The following is an 18,918-nucleotide window of genomic DNA, read 5'->3' as shown; positions in this document are numbered from 1 at the left end:
ACACACATATGCACACCAAACACCTTCATTGAGCTATAAATAAAGAATAATTCAAGTGCTTACTGCATGGCAACATTGCTGCCGTCAATCACAATGTGTCGTAAGTTGCTGCTGGAGTCATCAGACCTGGCTACTTTCTTCATCACTCCCAGAAACTCCTCTGAACTCCCAACATCCACGGGTGTGATATTTGTGATGGTAGGAGAATCCAAACAATCTTCTGCAGCTCCCACTGAATTTTCTATCAACTCGTGAAGAAGTTTGTCCTCATCACAAACAAGACCCAGCTTTTCCAACGCCATCTCCAAGTGGTGTTCCGAATAACCTAGTTTCAAAGCAAATTTCAGTCTGCTCTGATAAAGATGATCAGACCTGTCATAGTCACATGGATACCCAGAAATGTCTTCATCTGGGGAGTAAGATACAGGTGATGTGGAGAAAGAAAAATTGAGCTCTTTCTCTGGGTCCTCCTTTAGTGACACAATCTGGGCAAATGTTTTGTCTAACAGCCTTGATGGAGCAGTGCCACGTTCAACCAACGAATCAGAGTAGAGATCCGATGAAAACACTTTTTCCTCTATCAGATCACCTGCTTTGCTGGATCCCACTTGGCTAGATGGAAATATGACATTGTTGTCTATGTCCCTGACTGGCGATCTCCGAGGGGACTGTGGGAATTCATGAGGAGAATCAGTCCTTGTGTAACCTGACACCATCCCAGGCAGTGGAAAATAAGTCTGTTCTTGTCCTTCAAGCAAATATATCTGCTTTTGCTGCAAAGGAAGCTGATGCTGGTTTGGCACATAATTTCTGGAGACATCAGGAAATTCTTTCTTCAGATCAGCATCTACAAAATCATACTGACCCATGCAAAGTGTGTCGATGGCTCGCTGTGCTGCGTAGACATTTGAACGTTCACCTTGGATGCACACTTTCAATTTCCCAACATCAAAGTCCAAAACTGAAAGGCACTGGCGCTCAATAATCTGAGAGTTTTTTAAAACCATTTCAAACTCCTCTTGCTGATAATGTTTCTGCTCCTTTAGGAAGTCTGGGCTTTCTTCCAGAGCTGCTTTCAGAAAGATCTGCAAATAAACCAATGAAAACCTAATAAATCTACTAAAACCTATCCATTTCCATCTCCTCTCTCTCTTCCACTCACTCACCTTTCATAATGGTTAGGGTTCAACAGCACTCTTTACCAGCTGTGAACAACAGTAAGTAATAAAGAAGGGAAAAGGTCAAGATGCATAGTCTCACAGCAACAGAAAGAAAAAGAAAGTAAGATGATGAACAACACAATGTAGAATATAAAGAGAAATTAAATTAACCTTTAAAATAACTTCATCTTAAATGTAGCAGTATACCCAAAGGCAGCCAGAGCAATGCACAATGAATGAAAAGTGAGTATCAATGCCACTTAAATACTGTTTATGACGCATGGTCATGTGGTGTGTTTGCTTGCTACTACAATGAGTCTTTCATAGGATGAGTCACTATAATTTCGTTATAAGGCGCGTTTTACACGACAGCGTTGAACCATAAGAAACTGAACATCAAGAGTGAAAAAAGTAGGTCAAGTCAGTACAGAATCAATTATGTAATTATTGATTAAGACTGGACATTACTGTTGCGTAATTCTGACGACAACACGGAAAAGCAAGAGCTAAAGACAGTACAGCACTTCATAAGGAGTTACGTCCCTGTTGTATAACACTGACCCCGAAATACTCAGTCTTCAGAAAGATATGTGCGCAAATCAGTTTTATCCCGACAGTCCCGTTATACCGAAAGATGACGGAAGCCTCTGTCACTTACTATCGCTTTTTCAATGTTTTCCTGTGAGTCGGAGGTTGACAAAAGGAGACCGAAAGTTGCTTGCTCATCACTAGCGTCGCTGCCATCTTCGACGAGACTGCACTGTCTGGTCAAACACACCGTTGCTTTCACATTAAAAAGTACTTCCAATCGCTCTTTGTATCGCGTAGCTACATCTGCTTTTGATCTATCGATGGCCACTTCAGCTTGCGCCATAATCGTACAGCATTTTGTCCATCGCCATACTTTACCCACAATCCTCCATGAACTTCCTTGATCTCGACCTTCACCCTTTGACCCCGCTACAGTCATGGCCGCTGCTCGTAAAAGTTACACTTTTAATTTCTTCCTTTGTGCTGGCTATCACCGTGTCGAAACTTTAAACACGTAAAAGGTGTTTAAACCCATAATTGATGAAATTAATTAATTCTTTTTCGGCCTGGCGATGGCAGTGAGCGATCACACGCGCCAGGGCCGAGACATGCACGGGAGCACGTACTGTCACCCGGATAGTGCACGACTATTTTCAGAACAATAAACACGCGTCTACGAACAGGACACTCTCCTCGGTAGTGTCTACAAGGAAAGGTCACTAAACGTAAAAGATAAGGGTTTATATAATCATATTTTTAGGCTTTTAATTTTAAACAGCTAATAATGGACAACGAGTCAAGGAACCGCAGCAAGATCGACTTATCTGTAAGTGAATTATATATAGCACAAATATATAAATGTTAGTTCTATATTGATTCATACTGGAGTCACCGTGCATTATGTTATGATAGTTTCATCGTAAAAAGGGGGAGGGGTTTTATTGTTGTTATCTGAGACGGCTGTCATTGCGAACGTCTTTCATCACATATCCTATTAATTGACCGAAAATTGCATGACAGCAGCATGACTCTCATTATGTGGATAGTCATACGTTAATGTATTTTACTTAGAGCCTAGCCTTCAAAACTAGGAAATGTTCGGGATGGTATTAAAATAGGCATAAAAGATATACTGATATCTGATTATATTAAACATGAATTATAAGTGTATTAATTGTTCCTGATGATTTATCTTTATGTACATTGCTGTTCTTCTAAACTCCGAATTGTTCTTTGAAAAGTTAAACAAACTCTAAAAAAGTATTCACAATAAGTTTTATTTCGCCTTATTAGGCAGAGTATTTAAAGTAGGTTTATTCTTGGTAAGTAGGGTTTACAAAGCTAACATGCGATAATTTTACATTTTATCTGTATTTGCACATCATTTTTTGCTATCACTGCTTTTAATAATAATATAACAACAACAAAAACTGAGTCAACTTTACAGAAACATATAAGCATCAGAAAAAGAATACATGATTGAAGAATTGGTTATGAAACCGTGCTTGTCTAAATAATGTACTGTTGGTCGTACTGAGCGTTCGTTTGCGCTCTCTCGGGTGTGTAAAAGATTTCTGAACAACTTATAAGTTTAGAGACGACGCAAGCGCAAAAAATAAGTTTGGATGAATTAACAGAATACAGATATCGGGCTACCGTCATCAACTCTTTGTCCTCGGACCTAAAGAGGATATACAGCATTCACCCGCCCTCCCTTTGATGTATTTTTCCACTGTTTACCCGTCTCCTCCGTAAATACTCAGTGAAGAGGCAAAACTGTGTTTACCTTGAAATGTACGCAGAATGAGATCCGGAGTGATTATTTGTTGCTGATCGTGTGTCGGCGCCTGAACAAGAGACACAACCACATCAAAAGGGTATGGCTGTCCTACGGTACACTCCCTTCTTATGAAAAGAACTGGATGCCTACCCAAAATACGAATCGTGACACTCGCTCTCCTCGTCGACGATGAATGCTAGAGATAGCTGCTCCCCCGGCTATAAAAGCCTGAGCCCCGCCCCTAGCGCGTGCGCAGCGTCAAACAATGCTGACGGCGCAGTGCGGAGGTCAACGTGCTCGGCGTGATGTGTTTATCCGGCTTTGGTCCTCATTCAAAAACATCTTTCACGGTCAGCACGCCTGACACATTTATCTCACTTCACGGCCATTCACTCTGGCACCTGCTGTCCGAAAGATACGATGAAAAACTTTTTAAAAAAAATTAATGGATGACTATGACGTCCATGACGACGAAGATAACGAGTGGTGAGCTCACACATCAAAGATAACGGCGAAACTCATGAGCCTCACGAAAACAAAGTGGTTGACCAAGAAAAGAACAGTGTTGTGTAATAATCTTTCACAACTGTCTACTCGTAAAACTGCGCCCCTGCCTCTCTGGAAATGTAACGGTCACAAAAGTGCTAAAGATTGCTTAAGTAGTCCAGTTATATTTAATCCTGGCAAACCTCGACTATCGGCTTCTCTCTTCTCACAGTGAGTGTCTAGTGGGTAGGTGGATAATTCTGTTATCATGAATGAATTACACTTCGGTGTGTGGATAGTTCCGTTACCATGAACGATGGCTTGCTGCCTCACCGGATCTCTTGGTCACACCTCGCTGCCGTTCCAAAGTCGCGCCCCTGCTTGTTGTGATATGTTTTATTTATCTTTTGATATTCGTGAGCAGAAACTCAAAAAAAAAAAAAAAAAATGAAGTACATGAAAATACTTTTAAAAGCAACCAAGGATACAAAGTTTGCAAGAGCAGTAGAGATTTTGATGGAAGGTGCGGGGAGTGGGTGTCTGTCATTTCAGCAAGCTTACACTGCACCTTGTACATAAATTAGGATAGATAAAAACCAATTAATGCTACAATTAACGAAAATAAACCCATATGATGCCTAATGTATGCTGGTGTAAAACGGTTGTACCTTGATGATACAGTCATGTGATCATTGAAACGTCCGTTTGTCAACCAAGCAAAGGGAACCTGATATGGCAAGCTTTGTAAGAGGCTTTCGCAGAAATCATCAACTTCTACTTAATGCTGCATGTGACATACTACATCTCGTGTGCCCAACACTAAATTTATATATATATAAAAGTAAAGAAAAGAGTTTACTGTCACGTTTCATCATGAACATGACTGACTACCAGACAGACCGTTACCTTTTACTGCATAATACAAGAGGTTCCCTCTGAATCTTTCTCTCTCTCTCTTCAATCTCTTTTCCTCACTCTTTCTCCAGGTACAGTGATGAAATTGTAATAGAGGATTGCCAATAGATTCGATTTCAGAACTCATGACACCCACGTGAACATCGTTAGAGAACGTGACAACTCGCACATCTGGTCACGTGACAGTAGGAAAATTGTGATCTTCAAACTCGCAGTTTGTGGGGAAGAACAACTTCAAACTAAGTTAAGCGGGCAAAGCGAGCGAGCGAGCGAGAGAAAGAAAGATGGGGGAGAGGAAAAGTGAAAGTTGTGCAAGGAGGGAGAGGCAGCGAGATCCGGGAGGAAGAACTGATTTACACAAGCGGAAGCCCTATATTTCCATCACCGCATCGGAAGTGTGTTCGCGAGCGAGGTGGGCGGCGCGGATCTTAGTAGCTACCCACTGAATGGAAGCAGATTCCGGAAGCTCGTCACGGGTGAGTGAGCAAAGGAGATGAGGCTTACACTTCCCGGATTTTACTCTATTATCTACCTCGGCTTCCTTTGCCTTGCACTGGAGAGGAAGTGCAAGCTGTGACGAAATCCAAAGGACAGAAAGTAGACTTTAGTAACGAGTTTGGTGTTGCTTTCAAAATCTGTCGTGTTAAAAAAAAAAATGGGAGCATTGAGGAGAAAGAAAGAAGTGAAGAATCAATTGTAGCTAAATACTTTACTGTTTCCTATAAACTGGGAAGTTTGGGCTAATCTGTTAGTCACTTTTTAGTGTTGACTGATCCAGAGACAAATACAACTAGAGGAATACAGAGAGAGAGAGAGAAAGTAACAGACTGGGAGACACACAGAGAGGTTTAGACAGACACAGTAAAAACACTGGCTGACAATTATTTTGCAAAGAATGTGTTTTCCTTTGCCTCCGCACAATGGTGTCGTCCTACAAACGCACTCCGAAGTTGATAAGAATGATCTAGATATCTAGAGCTCGCCAAGAATATTCTTAGAAGCACGTTCCCTGAGTCACGTTCTTCGAGTCACGCTCTGAGTAGTCAGGGTACGGCGTGATGGATATTGACACTGACTTACTCAGTCACCCCTCAGATATGTGCCACAATCCTTGTAAGATAACAGAGTAATACATTTTTTATACGAGAGAGATACATTGAAGTTCGATAATTCCAATATATATATATGTATGTTATTTTATAACCTTTTAGGAGAAAATTGCAAATTATTGTTCTGGGACCAGACTCGTGATAGGCCTAAACTATTCAATAAATCTCTATGTGTTCACCGGAATAGTAGTTTAGAATTTTGACCTCAGGTCGCCAGCGTGCGTGAGGTGAGGTTGTTGTGTGCGATCATGCATAGTTGATGGTCTCTGCCCACTGGGCGTGGCGCCCACAGTAAGCTTTTCAGCACGACCGACAGGATATACACGTAAGGGAGATGGTGCAGGGAGAGAGATGTTGCTTGTAATGATGACGACGACGACGACGACGACGACGACGACGACGACAACAACAACAACAACAACAACAACAACAACAACAACAAAGTCTGAATGTAACAAAAACAGCTGCTATGAGACAAAAATGTCGACGAGGAGCACAAAGACTTGAGTTTACATTTTTCTTGGGTTTTTTTTAGTTTTGTTCCTTAGAAATTTGTTAGTGGATGAGGGAAAATAGAAGAGATGTGTATCAAGAGAATCAAGATTTGTAAACCAGAAGGAAAGAGTAAGGAAATAACAGAAGTGGACACAGTTACTCTCTGCTCCAAGGGGAGACAGTAACCAAGACTGTCCTGGCCTGACCTGTCACAAATGTCACAGAACGACATTGATACAGATTGTATAATCTCACAAGAGATCGTTGGAATGTCCACACAGCCAAATGATGATGGTGCACACTAAGGGGACACTGGATAGGACTGCCAGAAAAGTGCCGCAGTTTGGTAGCTACCTGTAAGGAGAGTGAGAGTGAGGCAGCATGGCGGACATAGACATTAAAAACAAGCTCAGGTGCGACGCACTCACCTGTACATCCTGAATTTGCTGAACTGTGCTGTAACACTCACAAGCGCCCGCTCGTCACCACGGTCTGCCCTAGACTGCTAGCGTTCGGCGGATACCTTCATCTTTTTTATACTCCTGCCACCCCACCCCTCGCCTTGCCACCACCCGACCCTCCTTTTGTGCGAGGGGAAGCCTGACTGAACTCGAGCAAGCTAAATATAGTCCTGTACCCCGCGAAGCCACTCAAGGACTCAAGGACGAACTGCAAAGGGGAATCTTCCAAGGTTTAAAAAAAAAAACTTTTTTTTATCCCTTTAAACAAGTCATAACTCATATCCTGACAGGCAAACAACGCCGGGGTACACGTATTGCAAGTTGATATCCGGAGTACATAGTATGGAGGGTAACCAGAGAGAAGTAGCTTTTTTAAATGGAGCATTTTGTAAGGATTGCCACAGTTGTTTACTAATTCTAATGTATGTTGCTGTGCACGCATGTAGTCGCTGGCCCTAAAAGGTTGTCGTTACCCAGCGCGGGGTCAGAGGCTGGCTGTTGACGTCACAGCTGCGTCAGAGCGACGAGGAAACCGTCAACAAGGACGCCCCCGAGGGTTTAGGAGATTGGATAAGGGATCCGCTGGAATGCGAACCGGATTTTGAGCGAGTTGTTTGTAAACAAGGGGTTGCCCCTCTTTTCTACTCTAAAATCCTTAGGGAGACTCCTTTTCAGTATGATAGCGTAGCGTAAAGTGTTATGAGGAGGAGGAGGATAATAATAGTGTGTACACTCTTGTTACAGCAATTCTTGGCCCACACAGACAGACACACTAGGAAAGGAGAAAAAGATAATATTTCAGACCATGGGTTCGGTTCTCGTCTCGGCGCACTCTCTGGACGATGCACCTGCTTAGAGTTTATGTTTTTTCTGGTTGTTTGGCACAGGCCATCATAGGGAGAATTCGATGAATACAATATTTTTGATGTTTCAGGTTTCTGGTCCAATTTCATAGGGAGTATATAACATTATGATATAGAGTGTATAAAGCATAGATTCAGCATGCTCCCCGCCAAACTTTCACTCATGTAAATATATGCATTTGGGTATCTGACATTTAAAGTGTGAAATGAAAAAGCGAAGGGTGCTTAAAATATTATTTAAGGATGAAATGTTTAAGAAGATCCATATATTTCGGAGAAAGTGCTGTTCGGTTGTAGTCCGCGGACCACACTTTGAGAACCACTGTACTAGGATACCCTAAGATCTTAGTATTCTCTTTGCAGGGGTGACACAAGCTACCAGCCTCTACTCATAACTTATTTGTCCTACCAGAGATAATACAACTCGGTACAGCAAATAAAAGACCTAGTCACAGCGAACCATCTACATTTCACTGCCTATACGGTATTTAACAATAGTCTCTATTTCTAGGGCCACTATAGGTCATAGGACACATTAATCTTTGTCCATTAACAAACGAATGACGCACACCCTAGGTGCAGGCTGCCTCAAGGTGCATGTCGGGTGGCACCTAATGTGGACTGTACGTGAGGTGAGTGAATTCGAAGTCCCATGGACCACACCCCAACCTTCTACTCTTGCTACGTCATCGTCAAACCAGATGGCGATCTCGTGCAAACACAGTCAGCACAAATACCCACAAGACCAGAGGCCCAGAACTGGAAGAACAGGTCTCCCACCGTCTGCAAGAATTCTCTAGCGGCGTCTGTTCGTGACTCGTCTCCTTCAATAGCTAATAATGTACACAACCACCAGTCACGTGTTGTAACAGTTGTAGCCGCCCTGAGCTTACTCTGTACTCATGCCCTGACTAAGTGTAAACGTGGGTCCGTGTGTACACGTATCCAAATCGTATGCAAGACAAACTTTCCCCTTTTCCCTACCACAGTTAAACTCCCAGGAGCTGCAGTTAAATAAGAAGCGAGGTCAAACATGGGGACCTCAAGGAGAAATGTTTTGTTTCCGAAGTTATAAACGGAGTCTTGACCCCGGAGATGATGTGTTACCTTTGGGGTAGTAGTTATAAAGAAGTGGCAAAATATTCCGAGGATAAATAATACTGAATAAGTGTTCTTATGGTCTGCACACCAATTTATAATTTCGGGAACAAGACGCTTTTCCTTAGATTCCCCATTTTTTTTTGCCCAAGGGAAATCACTTACATTCTCTTTATCACTACGGATAATAGGCAGAGGGGAAAGATTTTGCTGTAATCGCTTTTTCTGTTGCTTTAAACGAAGTAAAGCATATACTTATATAGTAGAGTACATGTTCATTGTTGTGGGTTTATTTAATTGCAAAATGCAGCCACCGAGCCACCATTGTGGGGTGAGGATGGCGATGAAGGGGGAGACAACCTCAGCACCTGCAGATGAGATTTCTACGGCGATTTGTAGCAAGAACATGTGTGCATCTGCGACTAGAATTCGATCAACGTTGGACACATCAGCCAAAGCTCACAAGTAAAGGAGAACAGGCATATCCGCTCTCTCGCGCCATCGAGGCTTGTAGTAATCACGTGATCTGAGTCTGCAACCCACTAGAAAATAAAGTTCCTTGCTTTGCCACGTTTGCTGTCATGCCAGGTTCGGACGACTATACGGCAGTGCCCCATGGTGCCCTGTTGCTCCTAAGAGCATTAACAAGTGCCCTGTTGCATCTAAAGGACGATTCAACCAATGTCAAAAGATGCAGTTACAGTATTTGCTGGAAAACTGCTCGTGACAAACACATTAATATATATATAGAAATGTTCTTAGAAAGAATAAGTTTAGTGCTATGCGAGTGTTTTAGTGAAGAGCATGGATTTTCGAACAGCCAGTCACAGTTGTCTTGTTCATTCGCATAGTGCGAGTAGTTTTAAATTCCTTTAACAGAGTAAAAATAAAATGTGGGGAAAATTTACAGGGTGAATTATCCTCTGTGGCCGCTGACTATGTCTGCCTATGGCTGTATCATTGCAACACAAGCAAATAACTACTTAAGTGTGTTGGGTGTGGTCTTGTGTAAGGGGGATGGTGAATGAGGAATATCGGATGCCAGATTTCTGCCACAATATGTATAGTAGGTGCAGTCTGCTTTCTCGTTTACTGTTTTGTTTTCATTAACTTTTAGAGATGGCTAATGTGTTGATACCAGTTCTGTGCTTGTTGCCATTTTCTGAATATCGAAAGAAAAAGAATAAAAGCAGTAAAGAAAACTGAAAAGAACAGGACAAACTGATAAGAAACCCGTCGTGTATTGCGTACCTGCAGGATACTGAGACATGGAGGGAAAAAAGTGAATATCAAGGGAGATAAAAGGCTACGTACATCCAAATTCCATCGTGTTGCAAGTTGTTTTTTTTTAATCCTAGAAATGATATGGCGGGCACAAGAGTCAGGTTAAGAAGTGGTTACTGAAACTGAAAAGTGTACATTGAAAGTTATAGCTGGGTGGGATATAGATGTAACGGCTATATTGACTTAAAGGGACACAACTCTTGACACTAGCTGCAGAGAGTAGCTGAGGTCTGTTGTTCACATGTTAACGAAAGCTACAGTGATGCTGGAGACACCTGAAACCAACTGCACAAGGACCTCTGATGTCGTTAACTACTTTCTGTCTCTATAGTCCCTTCGTCTACAATTCTACATCGACTGAAGCCTGATGCTCTTCTGTTGCGTTCCTGTGGATTGTTCTGGGTCGTTCAATGCCTGCGCCATGTTGTTCCCACCTGTCGTCTTCTACCGCCACTAACGGTCTATGCAGCCTATTGCTCGTCTGAGCCATCTGTTCCATGGTTTGTTTGATTTATCAGACTACTTGTGTTCATTTCTCTACAATTATAAGTTTTTGTTTCTAATCTACAGACATTCACTCTTCACATTTTCTTAACTACCGGCACTGTGCTTTGTCGTTACACTTTCCGTTACATGTCCAGATTTAGGACCTGTGCGTGTAGGTCAGGTCGACTGCACTTCTATTACTCCATAAATTTACTCACGGACTTGTATCACGTCCGTTATTTTCCAGTATAAGGGGGCACACTTGACACTAGGTGTTCGTCACATGCCTGCTGAGGGAATAGAGGCTGACATTACTGCTGCCGACTGAGAGTTCAAAGAAAGTGACCTACGATTTTAGACCTGACACTGACTGCAGACAATGAAAGCCAAACGATCTAGTTATCACTGTCATAAATACCAGTAAAATAAATTTTCTGTACATACCAGCACACATACACGAAAGGTCAGCTGTCGATGGCTCAAAAAACATTTTCAAGCTCACCGGACAGTCTCACCTGTAATGTCGCTCACCTTATCCCCTCCCTCACCCAATCTCCTTCCCCAAACAAAGTTAAAAGCCCTCCAGGCCAGATCGTGACAGGGGTGTGCGTCACGTGTCGTCCACATGACGGTGTGACATGGCTGCACCTGGCAGCTCTGACCCTGCTCCCCCCACACTCAGGCTGCACGTCAGTCCGTCATCCCCAGCGAAAGTATTTCCGCTTAAACTCGGTCAGTGTGTACAGAATACTTACATCATGAGCTGCTTACCTTTCCTTCTATCTTTCATCGTCTGGAAACCTGCTCTCTCTTTAATTCACCTTGGCTCTTCCTCTCTCTCTCCTTACTTTTCACAGTCCAGTGTATCCTGTTTGATTGTCTCGTTTTAGGTGTGCGTGATGTGCTTGTCTCTGTCTAGCCCCGCCCTCCCCTTCTGATACATTCATGAGCTACATCCTCCCTTCCCCGCACCCTTCAACTCTCAGCCCCCTCCATTCACGTTTTTCAGTTCGCTTTCAGTTTACCAAAATGAAACAGCATGTATATCTTGTATTTATACGTATTTACAGCAAGTACATATATAGATATTATATAGTTGATACACATGCTGTTCCAGAAAGGCATCCTCATTTGGGAGGGAAATGCTAATGATGACTCAGTATGGCTCCCAGAGGTCAAGAAAGATGCCCAGGTAGAAGAAAACAGATGATGCGTTGGCTGCCTAGAGGTTCCAGACCACCGAGGATAGCCTGATGACGAATATCATCGACTGTCGTGTTTCCCATTAACTGTTGAGGGTGCTCGTGGTTTTATTTTATCTTTTTCAAAGCCTGCGAACGCACTACCCATATTATCTTTCGAGACGACGACTGGCATGCCACACCACAGACCCATAAAATGTCCTGAGATACCTGTCATGGTGTTTACTTGGATATTTTGCGGTGCGCACTCAGGTTCGGAAACGGAATCATGTCCTGTTGGGTTGGGATGTACTCTTAGAATTGGATTAGTCATGTAATCTTAGTCCACAATGAGGGATGTCCTCTTAGATAATGATTGGTCGTGCACCCTTAGACAATGATTAGTCACGCGCCATTGTCAGACCAACGCGTTGACGCCACGCGCTTTCCTGGATGAATGAACCGACGTAGTGACGTCATCGACGCCGATGCTCCGCTGCGTCTGCTCGCTGGCTCTTGCTTTTTGAGCTCGCCAGTTGGCACGGGACAATGTTCACAGTACAGGCGAACTCCTCGTGTGTACACGAGTACTGAGACTGAACGCCCCAGTTGCCAAGCACAAAGCTGTGTTGAGGTTATGTTGCGATGATTTGCTTTGCATTGGTCCCCCACCACCACCACACCACCACCCTCTAGGGATACCCGGCTGTCAACATATGAAGATTCAGAAGATTATCAGAAGATTCAGGGCTTGAAAAAACACACCCACACACATCTCGCTCGCATACTGCTACCCAAGGCGGTCCGGTGGCGCTACGGTTAGCGCCTGTCACCAATACAGTGAGGACTGACTGTTCTGGGTTCAGATCTCGTCTCGGACACGCTGTTCTTTCTCTGCAGGAAGCATCTGTTTGCATGTCCGGCTGCTTTGTCTTAATATAGCCTTAACTTCTGTATAAAACACCAATTAACCCCACCACTACCCCACCCGCTGTGCCACTCCTAGTGGCAGCTACCTCCACGAGAGTAAAATTATAGTACCTGTCTGCTTGTAAAAGGGGAGCTAAATGTAGAAAAGGGAAAAGTGTAAGCTATGGGGGATGGGCTTCAGGAAGGAATGAGAGAAGACATTAGAAAAGTCGTTTGCCACACCGGGTTTTGATTGAGCCTCCTGTCTTGGAAATGAGCGATGGCGCCTGTGGGAAGTGGGCATTGTTGGGGGTGGGGAGGGCGTTGGTGGGGCTGCTGGCACAATCTTGTCGCCACTACTGTCCTCATCACGCGACGGATGGGTCCTGCTGCCGGTGACGCACGACCGACGGAGAGGGTGACGCAGGGCGCATGTGGCGTTGTCGGTCGCCAACGCCTTGAGGGGACGGCAGGTCACAGGTCAGATGCTGTGCATCCTCAACCAGGTGCCGTGACGTCGATGCGTGTGTGTGTGTGCGCGCGCGTATCGTTCTCTACATGTAAGTTGTGAATGATTCTGTTTCTGTCTAGATTGCACTGGGGTAAGACAGACAGACAGGTCAACAAACTATGTTGTATTGAAAACTGTGTAATGTTTGAAAATGTGTATCATTATCTGTAGCACCGTCTATACATTGAAATCTGAGAAGGAGATTAGAGAGAAAGAATAAATAAACAAATAACTGACGCAGACCAAAGCTTGCGACCACATTCATCGAGTGCAGATGCACAAACGTGCCAAAAATAGAACTCGGAATTCAGGTTTAGCTTGCTCCTCCATCTACACACACACGTACGTTGATGTTCATGTACAGCAAGTGCTTACATGTTTTTACTGTAACTCCACCCTGCTTTATTGCTCTTTCTCTTTCTTTCATCTCTGTACCCGTTTCAACCTAAGTTTTTCGCTGGTGGTCGTGATGACAGAGGCGGAAGCATTGTCATAATCACGAACGGAGCGAAAAGAGGAACACATCAAAGTTAAAAAACAAAATGTCTCAAACACAGTCTAAAGTGTAATATCCCTGTTCCGCTCATCCAACTCAGATAAAAGTTTGAAAGCAGCTGGCGGTTGCAGTGGCGGATGAACCAAGGGCGACAGCCGCCCCCTTAAAAAAAAAAATACTGAAGCGACAAGAATGTGAACGTTACTCACTGTCGCCGTCGGGCTGAGACTGTAATCGGTGACAAAAAGTAGGAAACCCTCGGTTACCTTGTTGCGGATCTCGATGAACTATCAACTGATGCTCGTAGGCAGATGTCGCTTCCGACCTCCCATCACTGCAAATACTGATTCACTGGTCGTAGGACCGGCCCGTGTATAGGTCCCAGGTCAGGGGCTGCTACCGCGCTGGGTGTCCAGCAACGGAGATTAGTAACTGCTCCTACTTTCCGTTGGCTGGTGTTCCCCTCCCAAAAATCGCCTCTACGCTACACCACGCACGTTTGTTTGCAGAGTGATGCAACTGAGGCTTGACCTTTAGCACGCACACACACAAAACGGCTAAACGCTCGAGCGGAACGTGGGGGGAGGGGTTGGGGGGTACAGGTCTGGAGGAGAGGAACCCAGTCGTGACTGTTAACAAAGACGACGAGAAGATATCAAGGCTCAAGATAGGAGAGGGGAAGTTGTTTTTTTTTTTCGGCGGTGGAAAGAGCGGGGAATTAACGACGCTGCAGCGAAGCGTGACTTCTTTTGATGCCGGTGTTCACCTTCTAGACTCTAGAGTTTCCTTTCCATCTCATCTACGCTGCAGAAAAAGGGGCGTGGTCCAGAAGTGCTCTGTGTCACGTGGTCACGTGGCCTAGAGTAGTGTCCGGGCTGAATGCTTTCCTCACCTGCATCATGTATCGTCGTGTCAGGGTTTGTGCGTACACGAAGGTCGTAGGGATCGCATGGTCCCTTTGGTGCGGGGTTTTCTTTGTTTTGCTTGTTTGTTTGTTTGTTTGTTTGTTTGTTTGTTTAACGCCATGCCAGCAACTAAGGCTAAATCACTGTGACAGAAAGTAATCATACCTTAAAAAGTTTAGGTACAAAACCCCCGAGTGATGTACAGAATTGAATCGTAAAAATATAGAATGTATTATATAATTATAGAATGAATTGCATAGCTACAGAATGCAATAAAATGCATTTTATAGCTACAGAGAGAAAAACAGAAAATTCCTCTCTCGGCGCCCTATAGGCGATATATTTATCAGAAGGACTGGGAAGGGTGGAGTGTAGCTTGTATGGCCAGAGTGTGCCAGTGCAGAAGGGTGGTCTTTAATCAGCCAAGTCGCAGTTCTCTCAATTCCTTGTCATGCGACATCCGACATTGGACTGTATCCGGCATGTGTAGTGACACAGGACTACCAAGTGAGATAAGCGCGGACAAGTAGTTTCATTCACCCCTGTTTAGATCCCCAATGCTTTCCCTTCCCTCCGCTCCCTCACACACACACACACGTTTCGTCAGCGTGGGTATGATATAGTCAGAAATATTGCATGTCACGGGAGCCAACCATCTGTGCCCGGTGAATGATAAGGCGATGCAAAGGATGGTTGTGGGTCCTATCGCAGTTGTCCGCCATGATCCGGCCGCAGATTGTGGCTTCCTGTCTCAAGCCTAACGGTCTAACTGCGACTTAAACCTAATTGCCACTATCCAATCCACCAGATACCTCCAGAGACAACTACCTACGAGGTGGGAGTGAGGGTGACTGTCAGTGGGGAAGGAAGGGGCGAGCGGTGCCACTCAGGCACTCTCAGGTCCCTGTGTAGACAAGGAAGGTGTGGCGAGTCTCTCAGCTCTGGGCCCCTAGCTCTGCACATCTCGATGGCAAGTTGAAGGTTTTTGTTGATTAAACACACGGACAAGGAAGATCGACAGACCGGGCCAGTTCCTTGAAAAAGTTGGCGATAAAAAGTAGACATTCGAGAAGGCAGGGGTTCCTAGGCGATCAGTGACAGCCCTTATTGCTTGTTAGAAGTGCCAGGTCATAAGGTTCACCTGCCCGGATTCTCAATTTTCGACTAAAAAAAAAAGGACTAACAAACAACGAAACCCTCAAGTCCCATGTTAAGGGTATTTTCCGCTATGGTTGAAGGAAGAATGATACGGAAATTTTTGTAGTATTTAAAATTAATGCCTTGAAATATTGCCTTTCGTTAAAGAAATCCACACTATAAAATTTGTTTTTAAAGAAAGAAAGAAAGAAAGAAAGAAAGAAAGAAAGAAAGAAAGAAAGAAAAAAAAAACAAAAAGAAAGAAGGATTGAAATGCAAAGGGGAAAATGAGTAAAAGATTAAAAAAAAGTAGCAAAAGAATGACATTAGAACGAAACAAATAAAAAAACAAAACGGAATGAAAGCACTCGACAGGGAGAGCAGAGGAGCGGGGTACCATGATGGCACCTTCCTCGGACTACACTAGGAATGAGTTAGGGCTGGAAAAGAGAGGGACAGATATCTAAGACTGTGTGAACTATGTTCACGGTGCAAATGCAGGTGCAAAACTGTATTTCGTCAAGCAAGTGGAGAAAAATTAACACACCAATACAGCAGGGTGGGATGGCAGTTGTAATGATGGAATTTAGTGTGTGTGTGTGTGTGAGAGAGAAAATGTGCGTGTGTGTGTGTTCGCACGTGCATGAAACCATGTCCAAACACTGAAGAGGGAAGGAGGTGATGCTAATTTCCTGCTTCCGTCAGCCCTTCCGCCTTCTTGAGAATTCTTACAGCCAAAGTATAGAATGGTTTTCGTCGAACACCGCATGTCTTTAATGCGTAAATTAGAGTTTAAATTAAAAATTAATTTTAAAAATGCTTTTTTTCCAGGCTGCAGTAAAATGGTTTTTCTTACTCGTCGTTTCAATCGCAGCTCACAACCCGCAGGTGATCCGGGTGTCCGGTCATAAATTCTAACATCCTGTTTTCAAAAGGCTGAAGAAAAGAGCAGAGCTTTACAATTCATTGTGCGAATAGAATAAAGACATCTATTGCTTCCTAATGAAAGTTAAGGAGGGTGTGGATACCACACCTTTTCTGGCAGGAGAGCTGTTCTAACTGGAGATAAGCTCCCGGACAACAAAGACTGAAAGAATAATAAATCATTTGTTTTGATGCATTCCAGGACCGCGATAAACACTCTTCCCACTCTTCTACAATTGTACAAATATTTATAGCTCTTCGCAGTTTCTATCATATGAATTAAAATTTATATTCTGTCTGTGATCGGATTGAAAATGTTGGTTAGCAGAGCTTGGGAGCCTGGTTGGCTGTAATTGATATGTAAATAATCGTCATGCGCTTTTCTTTTCTCTTTGTGTGTATGTATATATTGCTTGTCTTTTTTCTTTTTGTGTTTTTGGTTTCTCTTTTTTTTAGCACGTCAGCACGCGCGCAGAGTAAAACACTAGTGGCCCTAGAAGAGAAAAGACCTGAACCCAGAGCATCCCAACCTTCGCTGGATTGGCGACAGTGTCCCTGGCTTCCTTCTCTCTCCTCTCCTCCTTCCTTCATTCATTTTCGGGTACTTTTTACAAAATTTAAACTGCATTGAACGGAGCTAACACGAAGAAAACAAAGACAACGGACATTTTCGATAGGGGTCATATTTCTCCAGTTTACCGCCAGCCCGCGTCCTTGTTCGGGTACTTCCCTGAATTATGACCTCTCGATAACCCTGCGCGGGACAATGACAGGTTCGCGCACTTGCTTGATTAATGACTGCCCTGAAAAAAAGACAACCTTGTCGCGTCCATTGCGAAAACACTGCACGAGGAACAATAACTTGCTGATAGATGTCGCTCTCACTTCAAGACGTTTCCCCCTTCGTGCAACCCGGCGTCTCTCGATGGGCAGTTGTCATGATGTAAACATCTAAATGCACCGGCTGGTCATCGTCGTCAACAGCTGAAGCCATTTAGTAGTTGTAGGTCTTCATGGTTATTTTAGTAATTATACTACACACATAATTGTAGCTTAAATATATAATATATTTACGTTATCAGCGTAAGAAGTAAAGACTCCCATAGCAAGTGTAAGTCCTTACCAGTGGGCAACTGGGGAAATCGAGGATAAACGTCTTGTGTCCATGGTTACAACGCACTCTCCAGACCCCGTGAACGTTACTTTATCTACTTTACTCCAGAGCATCTTTACCACTGATTTTTAACTACAATTTCAGGGATGAAGCAACATCCGTTGACTTAGAATGCTACTTTATAACTAAGCAGACAAAAGATTTCCCTCAGAACAGAGGAGGCTTTTGGGAGTGATGACTAGGGCAACCGCCCCCGGCCCCGCACCTGAGGGGGCCCCCGTCAGCTCATCATACGGCTCTCGGCCCTGCATATGACACTAGTCCAGGGCCCCGCGTACTGCTCAAAACAACGACTTATCTTCGCTTCGTGACTGCGACCCCACAAACGTCAGTACATCAGACGTCAACACAACGGCCGGGCACGCCTTGTTCCGGGTGGACCTCAAAGCACGCGCTGACCCTCCAGGAGCTGCGAATGTCGGTGAACGCATCCTATTCGCGCTGAAAATAGTTTGCCGAGCGGTCTGCTCGTCTTAATTTAACCAAGATATAGTCACAGGCCAAACTTATCGTTGGGTTCGAAGTGAACCATGCAGCACCAAGAACAATCTCTTTGTGCGAGAGGGAGAGAGAGAGAGAATAAAATGAGTAAACATGAGTGACGTGTGTATAAGAGTGTCTACGTGATCTGGTGCTGTGTGTGTCATTGAACCCATTTGTGGACATGCACGAAAATTGCGTGTATGTGAGACAATAATGCGTGTGTATGTTTGTGTGCGCATCTTTGTGCCTATGTGCGCGCGCAAGCCACGTGTGCACGTGGGTTCAAGACTTGCCCGTCGTAAGTCGAGGACTACCTGTATTTTGTTGTTGGTGGTGGTGGTGGTGGTGGTGGTGGTGGGTTTTTTTAGTTACTTTTTAACTTGCACATTTGTACAGGATCGTAGCTTTCCATTTCTCCACGTCGGGAGTTACAGACATTATAACATAATGTTTATATTCATAGTGCTGTGCAATGTCCTATACAAAGTTAGCAAAGAAAGTTGGCTGATGATGCAACTGCGCAGGTAAAG

At 44.0% G+C, this 18,918-nt stretch overlaps 1 protein-coding gene and 1 long non-coding RNA gene across 2 annotated transcripts in view; one reads left to right on the top strand and one right to left on the bottom strand.

Annotated features, from left to right (window-relative positions):
* The window catches only part of LOC112565688, a 59,417-nt gene that overhangs the window by 6,329 nt on the left and 34,170 nt on the right, over positions 1 to 18,918 (bottom strand). Inside the window, 1 exon segment of the mRNA XM_025241333.1 lies at positions 64 to 1,085. Coding sequence (XP_025097118.1) covers positions 64 to 1,085 — 1,022 coding nt within the window.
* LOC112565689 lies at positions 10,274 to 12,081 on the top strand. Its single transcript, XR_003099466.1, has 2 exons — positions 10,274 to 10,682; positions 11,786 to 12,081. It is a non-coding gene; the product is annotated as an uncharacterized LOC112565689 (long non-coding RNA).

This window comes from Pomacea canaliculata, linkage group LG6 (assembly GCF_003073045.1).
Source record: "Pomacea canaliculata isolate SZHN2017 linkage group LG6, ASM307304v1, whole genome shotgun sequence".
Taxonomy (NCBI): domain Eukaryota; kingdom Metazoa; phylum Mollusca; class Gastropoda; order Architaenioglossa; family Ampullariidae; genus Pomacea; species Pomacea canaliculata.
Note: the sequence above shows the minus strand (reverse complement) of the source record. Positions and strands in the feature narration are given on the sequence as shown.